Source organism: Microcebus murinus, chromosome 1 (genome assembly GCF_040939455.1).
Source record: "Microcebus murinus isolate Inina chromosome 1, M.murinus_Inina_mat1.0, whole genome shotgun sequence".
Classification (NCBI taxonomy): Eukaryota; Metazoa; Chordata; class Mammalia; order Primates; family Cheirogaleidae; genus Microcebus; species Microcebus murinus.
In genome coordinates, this window is record NC_134104.1 from 139,996,854 (window position 1) to 140,023,672 (window position 26,819).

Here is a 26,819-nt window from a genome sequence, read left to right on the forward strand (position 1 = left end):
GCAGGGGTTGGCAAGCTTTTTCTGCAAAGGGCCAGACAGGAAATATTTTAGGCTTTATGGGCCATCTGATCTCTGTTTCATCAACTCGTATCATTGGAGCACAAAAGCAGCCAAAGATACAAGTAAATGAATGAGCATGACTGTGTTCTACTAAAAGTTATAGATACTGAAATCTGACTGTCACATAATTTTTACATGTCACAAAATATTCTTCCTTTGATTTTTTTTTTCCAACTATTTAAAAAAAATAAAACCACTGGTAGCTTGTGGACCGTACAAAAGCAGGTAGTGGCCAAACCTGGCCACTGGGTTGTAATTGGATGATTCTGCATCTAGCTCCATGCTACTCAGTCTGGTCTGTGGGCCAGCAGCCTTGGCATCACCAGAAAGCTTGTCAGAAATGACAGCTCTCTTGCAAGGATGTGGAAACAACCGAAGTGCCAATCCATACATGAGTGGATTAATAAAATGTGGTATATATAGACCATGGAGTACTATTCAGCTTTGAGAAACAACGGTGATATAGCACCTCTTGGATTTTCCTGGCTAGAGCTGGAACCCATTCTACTAAGTGAAGTATCTCAAGAATGGAAACAAGCACCACATGTACTCACCAGCAAACTGGTATTAACAGATCAACACCTAAGTGGACATATGGGAATAACATTTATCGGGTGTCGGGCAGGTGGGGGGGGAGGGGATGGGTGTATACGTACATAATGAGTGTGATGCGCACCAACTGGGGCATGGACACACTTGAAGCTCTGACTCAAGGGGAAGGGCAATATACGTAACTTAACATTTGTACCCCCATAATATTCTGGAAAAAAAATAAATAAAAAAAAAAAAAGGAAAGAAATGACAGCTCTCAGGCCCCACCCCAGACCTGCGGGGTCAGCACCTGCGTTTTAACAAGCTCCCCGGGTCACTCAAGTGCGCGCCAACGCACGGGAGGCATTGGGCACCATCTCCCTGTTTTTCCTCTCTCATTGAGCACTGCTTTAAAGGCCTAACCATGTTGCTAGATGTATAATATATCCAATGCATTGCTTGTAACTGCAGCGTAGTATTTCATATTCACCAAAAAAACAAAAAAAAAAAAAGAGGAAAAAGCAAAACTGTGGAGACGTTAGAAAGATCAGTGGTTGCCGGGGTTTAGAGATGATGCCGGGGAACTATGAATAGACAGAGCACAGGGGATGTTTAGGGTGGTGCATCTACTCTGTATGACGCTATAATAATAGGTACGTGTCGTTATGCATCCCTCCAAACCCAGAGAGTGTACAGCGCCACAAGTAAACCCTAATGTCAACTATGGACTTTAGTCAATAATAATGTATCAACACTCAGCTTATCAGTTGTAGGAAATGCGCCACACCAATACAAGATATAAGTTATAGGGGGACTGGGGAGAGGAGAAAAGGGTATGTAGTTTCTAATCAATTTTTCTGTAAACCAAAAACTGCTAAATAAATAAAGTCTATTAATTTAAAAAACAAAACAAAACCCATGAAGGCAAAGGAACATGTCCCAGAAACTTCCCACTCAGCACAATTTAAACTTTTTGAAGCCAATTCATGTTCTCTTTTAAAAATACATCCAAGATTTTATTTGCCACGTCCATTTGGTTTGATGTAAACATCAGATTTTAAATTCCTTCCCACTTAAAGTTCACCTCCCCTCCCAAATTAAAGAAAACTTTGTGTGTGTACAGTAGAAGCTGCAGGCGAAGGTATCGTTGCTGCCCTGTGACACCCCACTTCCCCACGCTCCTGCCTGCCGTGCTCTGCCTCGGGTGGAGGACTGCAGTCCTAGGCCAACCCCTGCATTCTGGAAGGTGAAGTCAGGGGTTCTCCTGGGCTCCTGCTCCCCTGACCCCTTGGCCATCTCGGGGTGGGAGGGAAGGAAAGGAGAAGTTGCTGGCACGCTTGGAGGCTGCATCTCCCAGCACCTGCCTGCTCCCTGAGTAAGAGCCCACCTCGGCCACACACTCTGGCCAGGTGGGGAGGGTGGTGGCCTCGCCAGGGACAAGAATGCCATCTGCCAGGGCTTTTCTGTCTGAGATGGAGGGAAGGGCCTGGCTTGGTCTCCAGGGACACGAGGCGGGGGTCTCCCCAGCTCCACGCCACTCCTTTTCTGGGAGAGCTGGGAGAGTATGGCCCCTTCCTGTACGTGTCATTCTTCCTGCCTTGAGCGTGTTTGGATGTATCTCCTGGCAGGTGTAGACAGAGAGGGACCATTCTGGCATGTAGGGATCAGGTGCACTAGCAGGCAGGTGGTGGCACTCTGGTGAGCTGAACATCGGCAGCAGACCAGCTTGCCTGGGGAAAAGGCTACACGAAAACGAGCAAAGTCAGACTCACCTTAATGGAGGGCTCCATGTTCCTGAACTCGTTTCCAGGGGCCAGGTGGTTACTGTCTCCATGTCTACAGCCATGACGTCCCTGACCTTGGCCTTTGGGCCCTACTGAGCCTGGTGCAGCTGGCAGCCACGGGGGCAAAGGCTACCTGGGTAGAACAGATGTGTCGAAGGCTGCCAGTTCCCAGGTGTTTCCTGGACTGAACATTATGATGTATGGCTTTCCCAAATTTCCTTCTGTTTGAAACAAAAAAAAGACCTAATAACCCGGGAATGACAGAATTAATAATGGGCAAGACAAAGGAATATAGTTCCCAAGAGGCATGTATACCTGCCAGGGCTCTCTGTGCTTCATAAAAGCAGGGAGACCCGCGGGGGGAGATCAGAACCCTCACTGGAAGAGGAGGCACAGTCTTATTTCCTGTACTTGAGGCAGTTAAACACCCAGAGGGCGCGAGGACCAAGGGAATGACAGAGCCCAGCACACACGGCAGCCCAGACTGAGCGGGAAAGCCTCTGCCTCTTGTGCAGTGACTGTCAACGTTAGGACGTGTCTGCTCACTCCGGCCACGGTGGGACACATGCCGGGCAACTTTGGTGGAGGGAAGCATTTCACCTTCCTCCTTGTTTGATTGTTATTTCATTTCCTTTGAGATTGACATTAAAGAGTAGCTGTGTGACTTTTGATACCTGGCATTGTTGACCACGGTGTCTGAACCTTTTTGTATGATCTCCCTCCCTCGCTGGGGTCTAAAGGCAGGAGGACGGAGGTGGCCTGTCCCAGGTGGAGCAGGTTCACCCCCTCTGAGCAGTCCCTGCAGGGGGCCATGAGGAAGTGGCGGTTGGCACAAATCGAGGCTTGTACCTGGGAGGTTTTGTCTTGACCTCAGGCTGGGCTGTGGGCGGGGCCGGGAGGCTCTGGAGCAGAAAGAAGTCCTCGGACCTGGCTTTTTTTTTTCAAGACAGAGTCTCTCTTTGTTGCCCAGGCTAGAGTGAGTGCCATGGCATCAGCCTAGCTCACAGCAACCTCAAACTCCTGGGCAGCCTCTTGAGTAGCTGGGACTACAGGCATGTACCACCATGCCCGGCTAATTTGTTCTATATATATTAGTTGGCCAATTAATTTCTTTCTATTTATAGTAGAGACGGGGTCTCCCTTTTGCTCAGGTTGGCTTCAAACTCCTGACCTCGAGCGATCTGCCTGCCACGGCCTCCCAGAGTGCTAGGATTACAGGCGTGAGCCACCGCGCCCAGCCTCGGACCTGGCTTTGAGCCAGGACTCCACCAGCTTTGCAGAATAAGGTTTTAGACATAACCTTTCCCTGCTCTGAGCCTTAATGCTGCTCTCTAAGATAGGGATTGTGGCTAAATGAGATGTCGGTGACGTAACTGGTAATACCCTGTACAAATTCTAATGGTGGTGGTTAGAAGCAAGATGATTTTTGTTGTTATGGGATCAGGTGTCTCTCTGCCGTGTAGAAGCAGAAGAAGCTGTTTTTGTAGTGACTTTCGTCTCCCCCTCACTCTCATCCTCTTTCCTACTGCTTCTTTCCTATAAGCCATCAGCTCTCTTCTGTTCCTTAAAAGACACTGTGCGTCTGTTCTTCTCCTCTTTATGTTTCATGCCCCATGTTTCACCAAAACAAAAGGAAACGGTCTTAGTTTCTGTTGTATAACTCAATACCTGAGATTGAGTAATTTCTAAAGAAAAAAAATTTTTTTTTTGAGACAGAGTCTCGCTCTATCGCCTGGGCTAGAGCGAATGCCATGGCGTCAGCCTAGCTCACAGCAACCTCAAACTCCTGGGCTTAAGTGATCCTCTTGCCTCAGCCTCCCGAGTAGCTGGGACTACAGGCATGCGCCACTGTGCCCGGCTAATTTTTTTTTCTATATAGTTTTAGTTGTCCAGCTAATTTCTTTCTATTTTTAGTAGAGATGGGGTCTCGATCTTGCTCAGGCTGGTCTTGAACTCCTGACCTTGAGCAATCCTCCCACCATGGCCTCCCAGAGTGCTAGGATTACAGGTGTGAGCCACCACGCCCGGCCTAAAGAAAACAAATTTATTTCTTCCGATTCTAGAAGCTGAGAAGTCCACGGTCAAGGGGTCGATCTTCCCTGGAGAGAGCCTTTCTGCTGGTGGGGACTCCTCACAGCTTGCAGGTGGTGCAGGGCATCACTAGGCGAGCGGGCCTAAGAGACAGCCAGGCTGGCTTGTAGAACAGACCCAGTCTCATGATAACTGACCGTCTCCCCCAGTGACCCATTAATCCATAAATGGGTACATCCATTTATGACAGCAGAGCCCTTACGATCCGGTCACCTCCCAAAGGTCCCACCTCCCAACACTGCTGCATTGGGACCAAGTTTCCAACACGTGAAATTTGGGGGACACGTTCAAACCCATAGCAGAAATCAACATTTGAAGTGGAAAAATGTTGAAAGAAACAAGTAGAGCTGGGAGCCAGGTTAGCATCTGACCACAAATGACTCCATGTAGGCCTGACAGACAGAGGTGGCCTTGGGGTTTCACCAAATCTAATCCCTTTACTCTTAAGAGTGTTGAGACCACACTGTGTTCTTGAAGACGCTAGGCTATTTGTCTAGGCCTGGATGTTGCTTTGCTTATTGGTGACCTGGGACCGTGGAGCAAATGTTTTTCGCTGATTCAGGGGAAGATTGTGTTCTTTGTGAGGCTGAGAAGATCTTTGATTGGGTCATGGGCATCTAAGATTCCTCTTAAGTCCCCGCTGCAGGGAGCAGCCAGTGGAGAAGAGGGAAGGAAGGTAGGGCTCCTTAAACCTGAGCTGCCTGGGAGCTCATGAAAACTCATTGCTGGGTCCCTTCCCCAGAGATGCTGATTTGGCTGGTTGGGGGCGGGGCCTGAGAGTCTGAATTTCTTGCAAGCTCCTGGGTCAAGCTGATCCTGCCAGTCTGGGACCACATAATCATGGAAGCAAGGCTATAGGGCAGATTTCAGCCCACCAGCCCAAATAGCCACCTGTTTTTGTACATAAAGTTTTAGTGGAACATACTCCCATTCATATGAATATTGGCTATGACTGCTCTCATGCTACAATGGCAGAATTGAGTAGTTGTGACAGAGACCCCACAAAGCCAAAAAATACTTATTATTTGGCCCTTTACACAAAAAGTGTGCCAAGCCCTGCTCGGGGTTCCTCAGTACCCTGAGCCCAGTGGTCCTAATTACAGGCACAAGACACCCTCTGCTTCTTTTTCTGGCTGAGTATTCTAGGACCCTTACTGCCAGATGCCAGCTCTGCTAAGCATTAAATCATGTTTCCTAGAAGTAAAAAGAACATGAAACGACTATCACTGCTCTTTACCTCCATCTTTGCAGATCACAAAACACCTTAAAACCCTGCAGCATCCTAGACGGTGCTGTACCCATCTTATGGAGGTGCCAACTGAGGCTCAGAGGGGAAGTGACTTACCTGTGGTCACACAGGAAATTAGTGACAAACCCAGGTCTCTCGTGCTTTCTACCTGCCACACTGCTGCTTGTATTCAAGGCAAGATGGGATGATACTTGGCATATTGTTATATAACAAATTACCTTCAGATTTAACGGCTTAAAAGAGCAGTAGACATTTATTATTGTCCATGGTCTTGGTGGGTCAGAAATTCAGAATCAACTTGGCTGGGAAGTTCTGGCTCAGGTGTTTTCCTGAGGCGCCATCAGATGTCAGCCAGGGCTTAAGTCACTTAAAGCTTAGCTGAGGCCGGAGGATCCACTTCCAAGGTACTTCACTCACATGGCTGACAAGTTAGTGCTGGCCGTTGGTGGGAGACTTCAGTTCCTTCCCATGTGGACCTCCCCACAAGACTGCTTGAGTGTCCTCACAACATGGCCGCCAACTTCTCTGGAGGAAGCGATCCAAGAGTGAGATAGCTGGTGGGCAGTGGAGGGGGAGGGGAGGCGGGTGCTACATATATTTTTATGACCTAGCACTCCAAGTCACATAGCATAATTTCTGCCACATGCTGTTCATCAGAAGCAAGCCACCAAGTCCAACCTTGATGATTTAAGAGGATCATCAGAATTTTTTTTTTTTTTTGAGACAAAGTCTTACTCTGTCACCCTGGCTAGAGTGCCGTGGAGTCAGCCTAGCTCACAGCAACCTCAAACTCCTGGGCTCAGGCAATCCTTCTGCCTCAGCCTCCCAGGTAGCTGGGACTACAGGCATACGCCACCACGCCCAGCTAATTTTTTTTCTATATATTTTTAGTTGGCCAATTAATTTCTTTCTATTTTTAGTAGAGACGGGGGCTCGCTTTTGCTCAGGCTGGTTTCTAACTCCTGACCTTGAGCGATCTGCCCGCCTCGGCCTCCCAAAGTGCTAGGATTACAGGCGTGAGCCACCCACCCGGCCAGATCATCAGAAATTTGTAGACACATTTTAAAACCAGCCCAGGGCACTAATTTCCATTCCATTGCCTGCTGGGAATATTGGGGTCCTGTGGTATTGCCACAGTGCTGGTCTTTAATTGATCATAGACTGTCAGACTAAAGTCCCAAGCAAGAGCAAGTCAAGTCACAAATTACTAGCAGCACCTAAGCCTCAAGTTTTGTTCTGCTCTGGAGCACCCACGGGAATCCCACAGTGGGACTTGAGGGAAGGTCAGAGAGGGCCAGAGGGGACACCCACCTTCATGGCGTGTTCAAGGTAGGAAGAAGACCGCATGGTTTGAAATCCTCAAGGTGATTCAGATGTGCTCCTTTTAGGTGCTAGCCGCCCACTCCCGTTTAAGAACTGCCTTCCTAACCCCACCCTCCCCGCTTCCTAGATTTAAGCAGAGGCCCAAAGAGCCTTGTTGGAGAAAGCAGCAAGGCCTGAAGCCGCTTTATTGCCCTGGCTGGTGCTCTGCACAGTTTCCCCCTATAAAGTATTAAATTCACTTCAGTAAAAACTGCAGGTGCACAAAGGAGGAAGCCGTGGACTTGTGGATTAAATTTGCCCTTCCAAGTCTTTGTATTAATTCATCCTTATCTCAGCCAGCTGACTACATTTCATGTCAGATGTGTTTCCAGGCAACGTCTGGTACTAATGGGCGAGAGTCAGGTTTACTCTTCCACGCCCTGCCACCTCTGTGCAATGTGTTTAAAGTACAGGAACTCATGCAGACAGATGGTAAACTCTGATCTCTCGCCATTGAACAGGGGCTGGTTGTAACTCCTTGGTCTTTCGTAAGCGGTGTTTGGATACCCTCTAGTGGATGAGTGAAGATGCTTGTCGGGATTGCTGAAGAGAAGAGCTACTGACCTGGAAGGGGAGTGGAGATGACTGGCTCGAAGACCACCCTTGACTCTATAGACAAAATACTCAGCAAATGTAGGGAGAGGATAATGTAGATCTTTGATGGTCCAGGGCAGGGGTATAGATTTTGGTCCTATCTTCTTCTTTGGCTTGATGTATTCATAATCTGATTTATTTGGGAAAAAGGTAATAAAAACACGAGTACATGTAATACACATGCTCATGTGTATATTTCCTGCTACAGAGAGTATGTGTGATGGTAGACAGGGATTGACAAACTTCTTGTATGAAAGGCCAGATAGTAGCCAAGAGGCCATGTGTTCTGACAGCCATAGGTAAATGAATATTCATGGCTGTGTTCTTTGGCTGTGCAAAACAGGCAGTGAGCTGCGAGTGGCCATGGACCAACGTTTGCCAACTCTTGGTGAAGAAGAAAGAACTGAATTGTGTTTGCCTCTCATACTAGCTGGTAAATTCCTCTGGTGCAGAGACCCATGCCTCACTCACCTTTGTACCCGAGCACCCAGCCCTGTGCCTGGCATATAGCAGGTGCTTACAATAGGTGTTTACTGACCTGAAATGGCTCTTCTGTCAAACTCTGTAATATATCAACTTTCTTTCAGGATTTCTTGAGAGTCATTGAATTGAGAGCAGCATGTATTCTGAATTGGATGCTTAAACCATCAGAGCAAATAGGATTAGCTACCCTCCTGTTTTCTACCTGCCTGTCCTTAACCAAGGTGCCATGTGAGAGACCAGCAGATAAGAAGACCTGGTAATGATCAGCCCTGTTCAGTCTGCAGATGGCACTCCCTGGTGGCCCAGCGCCTTATTTTGTAGAACCAGGGTGGGCTTGCACGGAGGCATCTACTACCTTTACCAGAACCTACTTACAGCCAGGAGCTTGCACTTGGGAGGGTCTGGCTGGTGGCATTCTAGGCAATGCCATGTCCCTAACACAGCAGGAAAACAGCAGGAGCCAGCTGCTTTGTGTCAAGCATCATTGTACACAGCTCCTCCTCTGGGGCTGGTGTAGGGTCTGCCAGACTGCTCTGTTTCTTCAGTTATTAATCACAGTAGTAGCTATCACTTGTACAGCACATTGTCTCGTGGATTTTTAGAGAATATGTATTATCCTTACATATTAATGAGGAAACCGTGGCTCAGAAAAGTTAAATGACTTGGGGCATGGTATTCATATGTGACATAGTTTTAAAAGGTTGGTCTAAGTTATTTAACTCACTATGCCTTGGTCTTCCCATCTATAAAATGGTCACGATAGTGATTTCAGGGGGCTGGCTGTGGAGGTCAAATGAGGTAAGGCATGCAAAAAGCACTTCCCAGCTTGGTAGGAAGATGTTATACTATTACCTGGGGCTGGAGCATCTAGGTGCTTAATAAATATTGGTTGAATAAATGAAAGTTACTTACCTTGTCACCCAGGTGGTAAGAATTCAAAGCCTGAGTCTTTCCACCAGGCCAGATGACCTTGGCATTATACCATTTAACCAAATAGGAACAGAGGACATGGTGGCAAGGAGGTGGACCTTGTGGCCTCCAGGGTGTCTTCACGGGCAGAGAGGGCAGAGCCTAAGGGTCAAACATTCACCTAGCCTGGCATTATTGCTCATAAAGAGCTCTCAAGTTCAGTGCATACATCCCGAAGTGGACACAGGTAAGATTCCTTGGCTCCACCCAAGTGTACAAAGCTTCAATTACAGAAAAAAGTAAGTTTTTAACCAGAGAAGGAAAGAGGAGAGGCACTTCTAAGAGTCATTGTAAACCCCTACTGACATAACAGTACTAGTGGACAGAGCGCCTAGCTTGTACCGAACACTGTTGTGCATGCATTGCTCATTCTGTCCTTCCACACTCTGGGAGGAAAACTTCTGTATCTCCATTTTATAGATGAGGAAGACTCAAGTTCAAGTTAGTGACGTGCCCAAGGGCAAGGAATGGAACTTGGGCAGGCTGACTCCAGAGCACGGGGTTTTCCCCACTAAGCAAACTCTGCCTCTCGGTCTGCTATTACTGAGAGTGGAAGTATCACCCCAGCCAGGGAGGGAGGAGAAGGAAGGGATGGGAATGAAACAATCGAGACTGTAGTATAAATTAGCACCAGAGTGGAAAGTACAGCCAAACGCTAGATCTGTTTTGACCACTAACTATCTTGGTTGACTCTAGGCCGGTTGCTTCTGAACACCTCCTGAACTTTTCTTCATCTGTAAATGTCTCTTCTTCTGCAAAATAAGCAGTTAATCGATTCCAGCACTAACATTCTTTGGCCCTTAAACCACTATGGAATTAGTCTTGTCTCGAAGAAAGGTGACATCCTCGGAGACTGGTATCTGATGGCAGGCCGTGGGCCAGCCTCCTCTGAAACTGGACTTCCATCTGGTCTTCATGTGTTAGGTTGAGACCTACCATAGACTCATGTCACCAGCAGGGGTGTCTGTCTCAGAGTCTCAGTATTCCTTCCACTAGCCAAATTTTGCCTGGCTAACTCCTATTCACCTGTTTTATATAAATCTCTGAGTTCCTCTCACCATCCTTGTGCTTTACATGCTGGTATCAGCCTTGTTTTCTTTTCACAGATTAATGAAATATCGGTTGACATACCTTCTCTGGGAGCAGAGACCTTGTCTGTTTTCCCCTCATCATTGTACCACCATGAGATCTCAGTGAGGTTTTTGAATGCATGAGCGTTGCCACATGTGCTATATTAAACGTACACGAGGAGAAGAGCAGCCAGGCATGGTGATATTGGATGGTTCTCTTGTGGCAGTGCACATCAGAGTAAATCTACAATACCCAATTTCCAATGCCACTTCATTGCAAGGAATTAATATGGTAAATGATTTAGAGTCCAGTGAAGTGTTTCAGAGGTGTGCTGAGCTCACATCAGAAAAATGCATTTCCTCTGCACTAAGCCAGCTGCGGACAGCTGGTACGTTGCTCCTAGGGCAGCCTAGTTAACTGTCGAAAGTCACCTGTCTGTTTTCAAGGCTGAAGTACAGATGCAATAATGGTGCTCCTGCCAGTCAAGGCTAAAGTCAAAAATAAATTGGCCAATTCGTATGCTATGGCAGGGTAGCATTTCCTGCTCCACCAGCAGTGCCTAGAAAACCTGTCTCACAATTCTCAGTAGGTATTTGAATAAATGAGACCCTTTAATGCTGCTATCAGATAATTCCTCTGAGCAGCGAAATAACTGTCATGAAGCTCATAGACTTGATACCACAGGAGAGTCCTTGGGGACAAACTTGTTGTGTCTTTCTGTATGATATTAAAAATCTAAAAGGTTTATATTCTTATCCACAGAATACTAGAATAAAAATGTACACACAAAAGACAGAGGAGGGTAGTTGGAGTCAGCTCACTGAGAGCCACAAGAAATGAGTTGATGATTTTCAATTTAAAAAAATTTCTCCATAGAAAAACACAAATATCTGGTACCATTCAGAATAGGGTCAAGCAGTCTCATTCTGTAGCACAGGCGGTAATTGAAATGTCTGATATTCATTATGACCTGGGGTCATCAAAAGATTTTGTTGTATTAGTAATTCTGTATTTAATTTTAAAAGGGAGATTCAGAAAATGCATTCAACTGAGCTCATTAACTTGTTCATGGGAGAGGTAGGAAAAGAAATCTTAGTTCACTAAAAAATAGAAATCTTTAGCTTGATCAAAGGTATCCATTGTCTATCAAATCAACAACACATATAAAACTATAAACCATTAGGCCAGGTGTGGTGGCTCATTCTTGTAATCTTAGCGCTTTGGGAGGCTGAGACTAGAGTATCACTTGAAGTTAGGAGATCGAGCCCAAGCCTAGGCAACATAGCAAGACCCCATCTCTACCAAAAGTTTTAAAAATCAGCTGGGTATGGTGGCACACACCTATGGTCCCAGCTCAGGAGGCTGAGGCAGGAAGATTGTTTGAGCCCAAGAGTTTGAGTTTCCAGTGAGCTGTGATGCTCTAGCTGGGGAAACATAGTGAGACCCTGTCCCCCCCCAAAAAAAAAAAATAAGGCCAGGTACAGTGGCTCACGCCTGTAATCCTAGCACTCTGGCGGCCAAGGCAGGTAGATTATTTGAGTTCAGGAGTTCAAGACCAGCCTGAGCAAGAGCCAGACCCCATCTCTACTAAAAATAGAAAGAAATTAGCTGGACAACTAAAAATATATAGAAAAAATTAGCCGGGCATGATGACACATGCCTGTAGTCCCAGCTACTTGGGAGGCTGAGGCAGGAGGATTGCTTGAGCCTAGTAGTTGGAGGTTGCTGTGAGGCTAGGCTGACACCACAGCACTCTAGCCCAGGCAGCAGAGCAAGACTCTAAAAAAAAAAAATTCCTGAGCTCATCAAGCAATCCTCCTACCTCAGCTTCCCAAGTAGCATACAGGCACATGCCACCACAGCAGGCTAATTTTTATATTTTTTTTAGAGATAAGGTGTCACTCTTGCTCAGGCTGGTCTTGCACTCCTGAGCTCAAGCGATCCTCCCGCCTCGGCCTCCCAGAGTGTTAGAATTACAGGTGTGAGCCACCTTGCACCGGCCTGCTGTCCCTTCTTATAAGAGCACTAATCCCATCATGAGGGCCTCACTCTCATGACCTTATCTAAATCCCAAAAGCCCCATGTACTGATATCATCACACTGGAGGTTAGGGTTCAATATATGACTTTTGTGGGAACACCATTTAGTGTGTGGCACCATCTACGCAAATGAAGCTTTCTTTCTTTATTTTTTTTTGAGACAGAGTCTCGCTTTGTTGCCCGGGCTAGAGTAAGTCCCATGGCGTCAACCTAGCTCACAGCAACCTCAAACTCCTGGGCTCAAGCAATCCTCCTGCCTCAGCCTCCCAAGGGTAGCTGGGACTACAGGGCATGCGCCACTATCCCTGGCTAGTTTTTTTCTATGTATGTTAGTTGGCCAATACATTTCTTTCTATTTATAGTAGAGACAGGGTCTCGCTCTTGCTCAGGCTGGTTTCGAACTCCTGACCTCGAGCAATCCGCCCGTCTCAGCCTCCCAGAGTGCTAGGATTACAGGCGTGAGCCACCGCGCCCGGCCCAAAGCTTTCTTTCTCCATCTTACAGTCAGTTTATAATTTAAGTCAACATTCAGCATTTATTCTTATGTAAATATTATTTACAGTTGAGTGTAGTAAACATTGAATTCTTTCGGTTTTAACTAAGGTTAATAATATAGTGTAATTTTTCTAGATGCTTAATTTTCTTTGTAGCTAATTTGTGTCATGTTTTTCCAATAGCCTCTCAGTAAAGTGTCCCACAAGGCCAATCACATCAGACAATCATAGTTCCAATTTTTATCTTGGAGGTATTTCTCCTGGGGACCTCCCTTCACTGTCAATCTGTGGAATTCCCTTGTCTTTCTATCCAGTAGAATTTCTTTTTTTTTTTTTTTTTTTGAGACAGAGTCTTGCTTTGTTGCCCAGGCTAGAGTGAGTGCCGTGGTGTCAGCCTAGCTCACAGCAACCTCAAACTCCTGGGCTCAAGCGATCCTCCTGCCTCAGCCTCCCAAGTGGCTGGGACTACAGGCATGCGCCACCATGCCCGGCTAATTTTTTCTATATATATTATTTGGCCAATTAATTTCTTTCTATTTATAGTAGAGACGGGGTCTCGCTCTTGCTCAAGCTGGTTTCGAACTCCTGACCTCGAGCAATCCACCCACCTCAGCCTCCCAGAGAGCTCCAGTAGAATTTCTTATTTCCCTATCTTTCTCTTTCTTGGTTTCCTCACAGGTTTTGGTGAAACAAATCCCCAAATAGCTTCAACAGATTAAAAAGAAAGTAAAAGGGCATTAAGGGTAGAGATAAGAGTCTTTAACGCAGCTATCTTCTAAGTCACTCTGCTCCAATCTGGCCTGGTTACCTTCTGTGTCTGGGCTTCCATCCCTTGGATTTCCCTTCATCTTGGGGTTACCTTCACCTCTCTCCTATATAGTCCTCCTGTTGATTTATTTCATGTTTCCTGTTTTAAAGTTTATTCCCTCATTTTTGATGGGTCATAGCCTATGGTAGATACCTGAGAAAGAATGCATGGAAGGTAAATTTTTTAGATATTCCACGTCTGGGAAAAAAAAATGTATTCTCCTCTTGTTCTTCATTGATAATTTTGCTGGATAATTTACCAGTTAGAAATCATTTTTCTTCAGAAATGTTAAAGCATTGGCCATTGTCATCTAACATCCTGTTTGCTTTTAGAAAAGGTTAAAAGCCTGTCTTGTTTCTGCTCCTTTGTAGGTGACCTGTTTGTTCTTTGATTGTTTAAAGAATCTTCTCTTTGTACCTAATGTTCTGAAATTTCTGCTGTACCTTGGTTTGGGTCTATTTTCATCCATTGTGCTGACTACTCAAAGGAGACCTTTTATATAGAAATTCATGTCCTTAAATTCTGAGTTTTCTTATTTTATAGTTCATTTCTTTCCCTTCATTTTCTTCAGTCTCTGGGACACCCATCCTGGAACTTATTAATCAGATGTTTGAATTCCTGAGCCCCTCCTCTAACTTACTTTATTTCACCTGTTTTTTCTTTTGTTGTTGTTGTTGTTTGGTTGGTTGGTTTTTGCTGTCTTTTCTAGGAGGTTTTCTCCATATTATCATGTAATGTTTCTATCGAGTTTTAAATTTTTGCTATCCTATTTTTAATTTCAAAAACTATTTTTGTTTTTGAAGGATTATTTGTGTTTTCCTTGTAACCTGTTTCTTTTTCACTATTGTAATATCTTTTCTCTTTAGATGATGGATGATTTTTTTTTTAAATGTTTTCTTCCTCCTTTTCAAAGTTTCTTCCAGTTTGTTTTTTGGTCTCAGCTCTCTGCTCTGTTATACAGGCTTTGCGTTCTTTGTAGATCTGGTAATCTTGGTTACCTGCCTGTGTTTTAAGAGTGCAAAACTGTTCGGATTCTCTGAGTGTGTAGATGGGGCTTATGAATTTTGAGCTTCATTGTAGATTGACCTGGCGAGGCTCTGTTAGGGAGCCCCTTGAGTCAATATCTTCATCTCTTTTCTCTTACGCTAGCAAAGACCTGGCTGCCAGTATTCTAAGAACCAAGTAGAGGGAATGATTAGGGATTAGAAGAATGGGGAAGTCTTCATACTAAATCATCTAAACCCCCTATTTTCAGTACAGTGCTCAAACCTTCAACTGTGTCCCTCAATCCAGAGCCTCTCTATTTTGTTTTACCTTCTTTATAATGTTTCTCAATCAGAAGTGATTTGCCTCCCAGGGACAATGTCTGGAGTCATTTCTGATTGCCATTAAGAGGGGAGAGATGGAGGTTTGCTGCTGGCACCAAGTGGATCGAGGACAGGGATACTGCAGTAAACATCCTACAATGCACAGGCAGCCCTCCACAACAGAGAATTATTGGCCCAAAGAGTCAATAGGGCTGAGGTTGAGGAATCCTGATCTAAAGAATAAACTTTCTGGCTGGGCGCGGTGGCTCACGCTTGTAATCCTAGCACTCTGGGAGGCTGAGGCGGGCGGATTGCTCAAGGTCAGGAGTTCGAAACCACCCTGAGCAAGAGCAAGACCCCGTCTCTACTATAAATAGAAAGAAATTAATTGGCCATCTGATATATATAGAAAATATCAGCCAGGCATGGTGGCGCATGCCTGTAGTCCTAGCTACTCAGGAGGCTGAGGCAGCAGGATTGCTTGAGCCCAGGAGTTTGAGGTTGCTGTGAGCTAGGTTGACACCATGGCACTCATTCTAGACTGGGCAAAAAAGCGAGACTCTGTCTCAAAAAAATAAAAATAAATAAAGAATACACTTTCTAATGACAGAGGTGGGACAGCCACCCAGCGGTTTGCACTAGAGCAGAAGGTAGGGGCCAAGCTTCTTCCAAACTACTTTCAACCAGTCCTCTTCATTTAGCCTCTCCTGTCCTTACCTCCATCATTGCTCCCAGTCCTAGAGGTGCCTGAGTCTTTTCAGACTTCACAGCAAGGTCGGTTTGGTTCTTGACTTTCCTGTTAATCTGCTTAGAACTCTGTTCTTAGGCTGGTTAGATCAGTTTTTCCTTGTCCATATGTGTTCTAAGATTTTATTAATAAAAATGTATTATTAATACTTTTTACTTCCTTTCCTAGTCATCCCATCCTCTTGAAAATGTTAAAAGGGTTTTGCGGGGAGCAAAATTAGATTCATGTGTTCAGTCTGACATCTTTACCTAGAAGCCCAAAATACCTGCTGAAGCTACAGCAGTTGGCACTGGCTCAGCAGTGAACATAAATGAGTGGAATGGAATAAAGATTCCAGAAACTGACCCAATATATGGCAATCACCAATACCTGATAGTGGATCAATTGTCCATCTGCTAGAAAAAAATTGCTTTTTCCTACCCCATATATAAAGCTCAATTCTAGTTGTATTAAAAATGTAAATGTAGGCCGGGCACGGTGGCTCACGCCTGTAATCCTAGCTCTCTGGGAGGCCGAGGCGGGCGGATTGCTCGAGGTCAGGAGTTCGAAACCAGCCTGAGCAAGAGCGACCCCGTCTCTACTATAAATAGAAAGAAATTAATTGGCCAACTAATATATATACAAAAAATTAGCCGGGCATGGTGGTGCATGCCTGTAGTTCCAGCTACTTGGGAGGCTGAGGCCGGAGGATTGCTTGAGCCCAGGAGTTTGAGGTTGCTGTGAGCTAGGCTGACGCCACGGCACTCACTCTAGCCTGGGCAACAAAGCGAGACTTTGTCTCAAAAAAAAAAAAAAAGTAAATGTATATATGAAACTATAAAAATATATAGGAGAATATTTTTATAATCTTATGTTGAGGAAAACCTCCTTAAGCAGGTAGAAATGAAAGAGTTAAAGAGCAACCAATTAATTATGTAAAAATTAAAAATTTCCGTATAACAGAAGACTCCATGAACTTAAAAAACAAAACTGAGGAATACTCCTACACTGCTGGTGGGACTGCAAACTAGTTCAACCTCTGTAGAAAGCAATATGGAGATACCTTAAAGCAATACAAGTGGATCTACCATTTGATCCAGCAATCCCATTACTGGGCATCTACCCAAAAGATCCAATGACACTCTACAAAAAAGACACCTGCACTTGAATGTTTATGGCAGCACAATTCATAATTGCAGTGCTGTGGAAACAGCCCAAGTGCCCATCAATCCAAGAGTGGATTAATAAAATGTGGTATATGTATACCATGGAGTACTATTCAGCTCTAAGAACCAATGGTGATATAGCACATCTTATATTTTCCTGGTTAGAGCTGGAACCCATTCTACTAAGTGAAGTATCCCAAGAATAGAAAAACAAGCACCACATATATTCACCAGCAAACTGGTATTAACTGAGCAGCACCTAAGTGGACACATAGGTACTACAGTAATAGGGTATTGGGCAGGTGGGAGGGGGAGGGGAGCGGGTATAGACATACATAATGAGTGAGATGTGCACCATCTGGGGGATGGTCATGATGGAGACTCAGACTTGTGGGGGAAGGGGAGGCAAGGGCATTTATTGAAACCTTAAAATTTGTACTCCCATAATATACTAAAATAAAAAAAAAAAACCACAATGAGATAACACTTAAAAAAAAAAAACTGGATGGGGAAACTATTTGCCACCTATGTTGTTGGTTACTATCTGTCTTATGTAAAGATCTCTACAAATCAGAAGGTGATTTTTTAAAGACCTATCAATAAATAAAGTAAGAACTGTAAGTAGCTAATAAGCATTTGAAAAATTGTTCTACCATTCTCACCACTGCTTAAGAAAATGCAAATTAAAACAGAAACAAGAATACTACATCCCTGGTTCTTAATGCGTAGTCCCTGGACTGGCAGCATCAGCATTAGGTGGGGACTTATTAGAAAAAAAATTCTAACAAATTCTCAGATCCCATCCTAGATCTGAATCACAAACTCTGGCGATGGGTCCAGCAGTCTGTTTTCACAAGCCTTCCGGGTGGATTCTGATGGTTACTCAAGTTTGAGAGCCATAGCCGTGTAGCCAGGAGAATGGCGGAACTACATTTAACATAGTGGATGACTCCCACCATGTAGAGCAAAAGAAGCCAGACATAAGATGACATACTATAGGATTCCATTTATATGAAGATTAAAAACTGGCAAAACTGGGGTGATACAAATCAGGATAGTTGTCACCCTTAGAGGAGAGGAGCAACTAGAAGTGGGGTTGGGGTTTCCAGGTGCGGGTCATGTCCTGTTTCTTGATTTTGGATGCTGGTTATACGGCTTTACGCAGTCGGTGAAAATTCCCCTGGCTGTTCACCCAGGATTTGTACCCTTTTCTTTATGCTGTATTTCAATAAAGCAGTGAAAAATAAAACATGGGTTCTCTTTTTTAAAATCGGGGTTTTAATCATTTAAAACATGGGAATTTAGTCTGGTGAGGGTGGAAAGGAAGAGCACGCATAACTGATGAGAAGGTAAATAAGTACAAGGTTTTTGCACAGCAATTTGGCAGTACTTCTAATGCTTAAAATACTTATCCTAGAAATTTCGCTTCTAGAAATCTACTTTGGAATTCAGGTATGCAGGGTTATATATTATAAGACTTTTTCCTGGACATTTTTGTACAAACATAAGACAACCTAAATTTCCATCCATAGGGGAGTAGTTACATGAATTATGGAAAACTGAGCAACTGCTAAAATTGGCATAGATCTGTGCAGAATAGAATGGAAGGTGCCCCCCATGGTATTGCTGACTGAAGGAAGCAAGTTACAGGTACCGTGTACAGAGTGATCCATATTTATAAAGGAGAAAGAAAGAAAAGGATGTGCAGGTGGTAGTTATAAATGCAAGGAAAGCGATCAGGAAGGGTAAATGCAAAATTGCTAATGTTGGTTTTTCTTCAATTGACAATGCCTGAATAGGGGTGGGGGTTGTCTTTTCTTTATATTCTTCTGTGTTGATTTTTCACCTGTATGTATGATTTTTGAAATGTGTTTTTGAAGTCTTAGCCATTCAAAAAAGTCTTAGCCTAAAAAAATACTTATCAGGGAAAAAAATAAACAGTTCTTTTGTACTCTAAGCAAATACAGATTTAGGATTTGTCTCAAAAACACACACACACACACAAAGCAGGAGATGAATACCATTTTTGAAGAGTGATTTTTTTTTTTATTATTGGTATTGGTTATAATGGGAGATAAAAGGTTTACTTCTAGATATATTTCAGTTACCTAGGAAATTCGCTTGGGTAGAACAATTCTTTTTCTTGACCAGGGGCATTCTTTTGACTGTGTGTGCTGGTGAGGTCATGGGTCAAGTATTCCTGCTCTTTGAGAGCTGGCTCAGTTAACAGTATTGTCCCTTTGTGTGAAAGATGACCACTGCTAGCAAATTAGACAATGCAGCCCTGGACAGTAGGCTTCGCTTGCTTTAATAATGAAAACCGTTTTTGCATTCAGAGCCAAGAGCTGTTAGTTGAGCCTGTTTAGCTGGACACAGGCTTGTGCTGGAAACTCTTAAGCCCTTGTGATCCTGTGGAGAGATACCATAAACACATTAGCGGTGCCTCTTCCTCCCTGTGATGTTTCCTGTGTGAATCATCAGTCAATGGCTGTTCTGACCCTCTCAGTTTGAATTAAGAAGCCCGAAATGTTTCAGACGCTGCCATGCCATGTCTGCTGCCAGTCTTATTGATGCAACGGAATGTGAGAAATACACGGATAGGTTACCTGTCAGGATGAATCTGGGGCCCCAAAACCTCATTAGTGTGAGGCTTAGTGCTTTCTGGAATTGTATCTTCAGATTTTATACATCTTCCCTTTGGATACACTTTGTTACCACAAGTATAAGCACTAAAACGTACCTCCATTAAGGAGCTTTTTTCTGGCATGCATATACAGCGTCAAGCAGATTGAAAGAACGTCAGCATTCAACCCTAAAGAGTGGAAGAGCAGAAGCAGCCACTGCTTTCCAGCGCGGGCATCCATGCTGTAACCGGGACGTGGCTGCTGTCAGCAAGGAGTTTAAAATGTCCTCGGGAGGCCGGGCGCAGTGGCTCACACCTGTAATACTAGCACTCTGGGAAGCCGAGGCGGGCAGATTACTCAAGGTCAGGAGTTCGAAACCAGCCTGAGCAACAGCAAGACCCTGTCTCTACTAAAAATAGAAAGAAATTAATTGGCCAACTTAAAATATATAGAAAAAAATTAGCCAGGCATGGTGGCATGTGCCTGTAGTCCCAGCTACTCGGGGGAGGCTGAGGCAGGAGGATCGCTTGAGCCCAGGAGTTTGAGGTTGTTGTGAGCTAGGCTGACGCCACAGCACTCGCTCTAGCCCGGGCAACAGAGTAAGACTATCTCAAAAAATAAAAATATGGCCGGGCTCGGTGGCTCACGCCTGTAATCCTAGCACTCTGGGAGGCCGAGGTGGGTGGATTGCTCGAGGTCAGGAGTTCAAAACCATCCTGAGCAAGAGCGAGACCCCGTCTCTACTATAAATAGAAAGAAATTAGCTGGCCAACTAATATATATAGAAAAAAAAACTAGCTGGGCATGGTGGCGCATGCCTGTAGTCCCAGGTACTCCAAAGGCTGAGGCAGGAGGATCACTTGAGTTCAGGAGTTTGAGGTTGCTGTGAGCTGGGCTGACACCACGGCACTCACTCTAGTCTGGGCAACAGAGTGAGACTCTGTCTAAAAAACTAAATAAGTAAAATAAATAAAATAAAATGTCCCTGGGGAACCTGTCTGGGGCTTAAAGAAGGGCCTGAAGTCTTCTCCCTTCAGCATCTGCTTCTTCTGATCCCTGCCTGGAGGTCCCGGCCATCTCAGACTGGGTAGATTGAAAACTGAGCTCATGGACAGCAACCACTCAACCTGTTCCTCTTTCATTATTCCAGCTGAACAAATGAAACCCTAATCTACTTCATGAATGTCTCCAGAGGCCAAGGGTCATTCCACTTTATCCTTTCCCTCCTCCTCTTCCCCACTTCCCTTCCATATCTAATCTATTAAAGTCCTGTCTACTCCTGACATTTGTCCTGAATCCACTGGTTTCTCACTATCACTGCCACCATACTGATCTTGAAGACATCATTGTCTCCTACTTGGATTATTGCAACAGTCCCTAAACTTGCCCCCTCCTCTCCATACACTTGTTCTCCCTGCATAGCCAGAGTGGTCTCATATACACTTACCCTGATCTTATCATTCTCTCCCTTAAAACGCTCCCACCATCTTGGCCGGGTGCGGTGGCTCACGCCTGTAATCCTAGCACTCTGGGAGGCTGAGGCAGACAGATCACTTGAGGTCAGGAGTTTGAAGCCAGCCTGAGCAAGAGCAAGACCCCGTCTCTACTATAAATAGAAAGAAATGAATTGGCCAACTAATATATATAGAAAAAATTAGCCGGGCATGGTGGCGCATGCCTGTAGTCCCAGCTACTCGGGAGGCTGAGGCAGGGGGATTGCTTGAGCCCAGGAGTTTGAGGTTGCTGTTGAGCTAGGCTGACGCCACGCCACTCACCCTAGCCTGGGCAACAAAGCGATACTCTGTCTCAAAAAAAAAAAAAACCCCTCCCACCATCCTTAAAATAAAACACAAAATCCTTAGACCTCCTGGGCCCACGGCATCTGACCCTCCCCACTCTCTCTGACATTTTACACCAACGTCCTAACTTCCTACACTTTCTCGCAGGTTCTAGAAGGCGGCAGAGAGAGGCCTTCCTACCTCCAGACCTTTGCCTGTGTGCTGCTCTTTACCCACCATGTTGTCTCTCGCCTCCGTCTCACTAGGTCTTACACAGTTTGCGGGTCATTCATCGGCGTGACCTTCTGTGACACTTCCTGTGTCTCCCAGCTAGGTTATGGCCCCTACCCTAGACCCTTATCATACTCTGTACTTCCCTTCATAGCATCTGTCACCATTAGTCAGATGGTTAGAATTAGTCAGGTATTGTGGGCGCTCGAGTGTTGAACAAAGGAGTGAAATCTATCTTCCTAGCCTTGCAATTAAAATGACTGTAGTATTTTGTTTCATATACCACAAAGAAGGCTAAAACAGAAATGATGCTTTGTCCCGAGAGACACAGCAAGCCAGGACTTGGAGGAGCCAGAGCCCATTCTGGACTCCCACTGCTGTCCCCTGAGGATGTGATTCAGATACTAACTTTTTCATGATTTAGGAATAAAGTCCTCCTCGTCCCTGGAAGGTGCTAGAATGTTAGCACGTACCTTGCTCCTACCTTCCTTTGTCCAGGACTCAAGACACCTACAGTTTAGGGTCAGTTTCTTTTTCCTTGATGGAAGTCCTCCTCTAGCCAGTGAGTGACATTAATTTGGCTTTAGGGTTGGTTTACTCATCAGCGATGGTGAAGAGTTGGATGACTATCGCTGGGATAAATGCACAACTTGTGGTAAGATACTGCGTGTCTGCATCTGGACTGGCCGTTGCTCATTTTCCCTTCTCGAGCGTTCTCACCTGCAAGGTGGGCAGCAGTGGCAGGTGGGGAATGCCCAGAGGTTCATCCTTTGAGAGCAGGTCAGTCCCAGGGACCCACCTCAACCTACAGTCTTGTTTCCTTGACAGGTATCAGCCTGTGAGCAAATTCCCGCCACGGGTATTGTTTGGCTCCCTGTGGTGTTTTAAAACTCTTAATTAGTGCTGATATTTAAAAATCCAATTATCATGTACAAGCTTGAGTTTCTGTGTTCTCCTGGATAAAAAAATGGAAGACTTGGCAACACTGGCCCACAACAATTGGCTAGAGATGAGTTTTAAGAGTCCCCCCTTCCACCCCCACCCTTACCGCCACGGTTACCCTGCTGGCTGGCGTTGATAGGCATGTGCGTTTTTGTTTGCAAATCTTGTTATATTTTTAAGTTGGGGGGGTGGGTATATGCATGAAAGTTGCAATGAACACTCTGTGTAATTATTTTTTTCTTTGTCTCTACTTCTTTCTATTTTCTACTTTTGCCTCCCTTTTCTTTTCCTTTCTGTTTCTGCCATTTTGCAGGTTCTGGGACTGCTGGTATGGACACTTATCGCTGGAACTGAGTACTTCCGGGTCCCTGCGTTTGGCTGGGTGATGTTTGTAGCTGTATTTTACTGGGTCCTCACCGTCTTCTTCCTCATTATCTACATAACGATGACCTACACCAGGATTCCCCAGGTGCCCTGGACAACAGTGGTAAGGAAGCCGTAGGTGGTGGTCTTGCCCAGTGCCTACTGGGTAGGATGGCATTAGTCCTTCACTAGGCAGTGCAAGATTGTCTCTCTGCCCACAAAGAGTGGGCCATGCCATGGAGGACCCAACACAGCAGATGACCTCAACATGATCTAATTATCTGTGAAGTGTTTTACACCAGAGTGGCAAACTGGGCGCATTGGAAAGTACAGGGACTCCTTTTAGGCAGAATCACAAGTCAATTCTCAGAAGACTGAATCAAGAAAAGCTGGGTTCTCTTATGCAGACGTATTTTACCAGTTTCCTGTAAATAATGTCACCTGGAAATAGATGTGTCAAGGCACCAGCCTCTGCAGATCTTCCTTCAAACCTCTCCTGGGCCACAACCTGAACCATTTGTACATCGTAGCTCTTTGATGTTAGAGCACACCATACACCAAGAGTTAGAACAAAAGCAAGAACACTGATGGAAGTTGCCACCTCAGCTTGGGACAGCTAGGAACTCTTCAGAGAGGAAGTGACATTTAGCTTCATCCTGAAGATCAAACAGACAACATCCTAAGTTGGTTCACAGATGGCAGACAAGGTTCCCCTTGCCATGCAGCATTGGCGGTCTTATTGGGGAATTTTAAGTGGCCATATGATTTTTTTAAAAAAATCCAAGTAGTGCCACATGTGTATATGTAGAAAACAGAGCTCTAAGGTGATGCTATTTTGTTTACAACAAATATATCAGAAAATATCCAGTTCCAAAGAATTGAATTATGAACCAAATTTGAAATATAGTCTATTTGTGGATTGTAGACTGAACTGAAGTTGGCAGGCTTTCAAACAATGCTTTCATTGTTCCAAATGCACCTGGCTTTGTTCTAAGCTGCCTTTAGAGCTAAGCCACAAGAAAACAAGTCTCATTTTATTTCACAAAGCAGATTGACTGACTCTTGACTGTTTCCCAAGATCCAAAAGTGAGAATTAAAATGTTGCAGGCTTGAAAGGTAATTCCATACAAGGTGCACATAGCTGTCTAGGGCAGCAGAAGCAAACGGTTGATATCAGTGTTCTTCTTCCCTGGGTGGGCATCAGGAAGGAAAGACTCATTTGAGTGTTAGATTAAAAAAAAAAAAATTCAAGTTAGCTAAAGAGTGAGCACCTTGCGGTAATAGTAACTATGAGAACGCAGAGTGAGGGAATCATCAAAGTGAATTGGGGGAACTTAAGGAATGCCCTTTTGGAGAAAGATGAGTCCTGCAGGAGGTCTTGAAGATAGTGACTGTGAACTTGGATGAACTTGGATAATGTAATATGGCAGCAAACTGTTGGGATCCAGGAGTGAACAGGACCTTAATTCCACTTTTTTCCTGAGTCTCAACTTCTAATTACATTGTCTAGATCAGAGGTTGGCAAACTTTTCTCTGTGAAGGACCAGATAGGAAGTCCAGTAGTCCTTGTGGGCTGTGCTCTGTCTGTCACAGCTACTGGACTCTCCCTGCAGCATGAGAGCAGCCCCAGGCAATTTCTAGATGAATGAGCAGTATGGCTGTGCTTAGTAAAACTCTATTTAACCGTGAGAGGCCATATTTGGCCCACAGGCCATAGTTTGCTGACCTCTTGTCTAGATCATAGATAGTCTTTTTCTCTTCTTAAGCCTAAAACTCCTTCATTGATTTATTACATTACAATTTTTAAACTCTTTGTCCTTTTTTTTTTTTTTTTTTTTCTGGTCAAGTGAAGCAGTGGTAGTGCAGAAGGAACAAAGGAATCTGTTAACTATTGTCTTTAATGGCACTTTTAAAAATATAAACAATGCCCCCTCCTGGTACATCCTAGTTTTAAAATACTTTGATTTGCATTTTGAGAACTTACTGTCCTAAGGTGTGTCCCCATTTTACAGATAAGGAAACTGAGGTTTGGAGTCTTGTGACTTTGCACAGACGCACACAATAGGGGTCCATGTCTTTTTCCTGATCTCATCCTGCTACACTCATCCGCCTGAGCAGTAGTTAAGAACCCCAACCGGAAGTCAGGAGACTGGGACTTTTCAGTCCCTTCAGAATGGTCTATTCATTAATCTCCTTAAGCAAGGCTGTTGGCCTCTGGGTCAGGGCTTGTATTACTCACGTGTGTGAGGGACCAGACAGGGTCAGGCAAGTGAGCAAACTCAACGTGGTATTGAATTCTTGCCACCAGACACACTTGTTAGCAGATGAAGCAACTTGAGAATATTCTTTGCTTCATAAAGAAAAAAGCTGGAAACGTGCCCCTAGGATTGCTAAATCTTCTGTTTGTTTTCCTAAGAGAATCCAGAAACTGGGCTTTTTCGTGAACTCTCCCAATTTTAAAATGTTTCCAGCCACATTTTTAAAATGTCATTTGCTGCTAGCAGACGCTACAGGTCAAACAGGTCTGAGTTCTGGATGGGGTTTTTATTTACTGTTCCAACTAAAAAACACGTCTGTAACGTCTCGAAGCGTTTGTGAGTTGGGTAAACAGTTTTAACTGAATCTCCAAAGTGAGGACTGGAAAAAGTTTCCATTTACCAACTGAAGGCTCTGTCTAAACTTCTGTGTTGCCTGTTTCCCGGCAGAATCTCCAGGCACAGAACAGCCTGGGGGTTCAGATGCTGGCCTGACTGCTGTGCCCCAGCAGGGTCAGGCCAGGACTTTGGGCTGAGGCAGGCTCCTGGTGCTGGAGCAAGACTCCTAGGGTCTTGCTACTCAAAGTGTGGTCCCTGGACCACCAGCAGCACTGGGAGCTTGCAAGAAATGCAGAATCTCAGGCCCCACTCCAGGCTGATTGAATCAGAAACTCTGTAGAGGGCTTGGGAATCTTTCATGACAAGCTTTCCAGATAATTCTTAGGCACCTAAAGTGTAAGAAGCACTAGTTTAGAAATAGTTGTAAGTCTGTAATCCCTGAATTGAAACCTCTGGGCAAGTTGTGAATTAAGGCTTTTTTTTTTTTTTTTTTTCCAAAATTTAGAAAGGCAATGAGGTAAATTTGGTGCATTTACTACAATATGTGACTGTAACATGCCCCTTAGCCTGGGGCAGCATTGTAATAAGACACATGAATATTTCCACAAGAACATATGAAATTTCCTGCTAAGAGGAATAACAAAGACCACATCACCCCCCTGTCCAGTCAACTTTCGTTGTCAAATGACTTTTGAATTTACTCTTGGTTTTCAGAGCATTTAAAGAACCTAAGCTTGCAGGGAAGGGATTGGTAGGCCTGGGAACGTGGCTGAGAGACCACCCATGGGACACTGCAAAAAAACAGAGTTTCCCAATCTTGCATGTAGCTTCCCAGTTGATGAGGCATGAACTTTGCATTGGAATCCTATCTTAACCCTAGGCCATTACCTTAATGTGTCTGAAAAGGTGGAAGGTGACCTATATCCATTTTTAATATGCAGTGGGACCCACAGCTGGTTCTTGCTAGCACCTCTAAGCTCCTGGGCTATAACTGTTATAAGATCATTTACCCAGAGAGTCTTGGGTGTGTTTTCTGACAAATCAGATTTGAGCTAAAAGTTCAAAGCAATAAAATTTGCCCTCTTCCTAGCACGAAGCACCCCTCCACAAGTGTATTTCCTGAGGATTCACCCTCAGTAGCTCAGCTCATCCCTGCTGACCTCACTAAAAACCCTGTGAGTCCACAGGGCAAGGGGGTGTTTGTCTCCTCCTACCATTTTTTCAGTACCTACTGCACACCAGCTGTCATGCTGGGTCCTTCATATTTTATATAATTTCATTTAGTCTTCACAATAACTCCACAAGGATGGAATGGGTTATTTCCATTTTGAAGAAACTGAGGCACTGGGAGGATGTTCGATAGCCAGGAATAGGTCTCCTAATGCCAACTACAGTTGTCAACCCTGGAATCTGCCTGCCACCCAGTGTCCGCAGATGTTCAAGTTCTCTAACCCTTGGAGGTGGTCGTTTCCACTGTGCCCTTCTGAGCAGTGCCAGCCCAGGTGTTGTGTCTTTGTAGTCTTTTCAGCATAGCAGCTCCGAAAGTCTTATT

The 26,819-nt window shown here is 44.7% G+C and overlaps 1 protein-coding gene across 1 annotated transcript in view; it reads left to right on the forward strand.

Annotated features, from left to right (window-relative positions):
* Positions 1–26,819, forward strand: part of CMTM8 (CKLF like MARVEL transmembrane domain containing 8) — a 109,457-nt gene that overhangs the window by 75,889 nt on the left and 6,749 nt on the right. Inside the window, exon 2 of the mRNA XM_012769174.2 lies at positions 22,624–22,797. Within this exon, the coding sequence (XP_012624628.1) occupies positions 22,624–22,797 (174 nt within the window). The remainder of the gene's footprint in view (positions 1–22,623; positions 22,798–26,819) is intronic.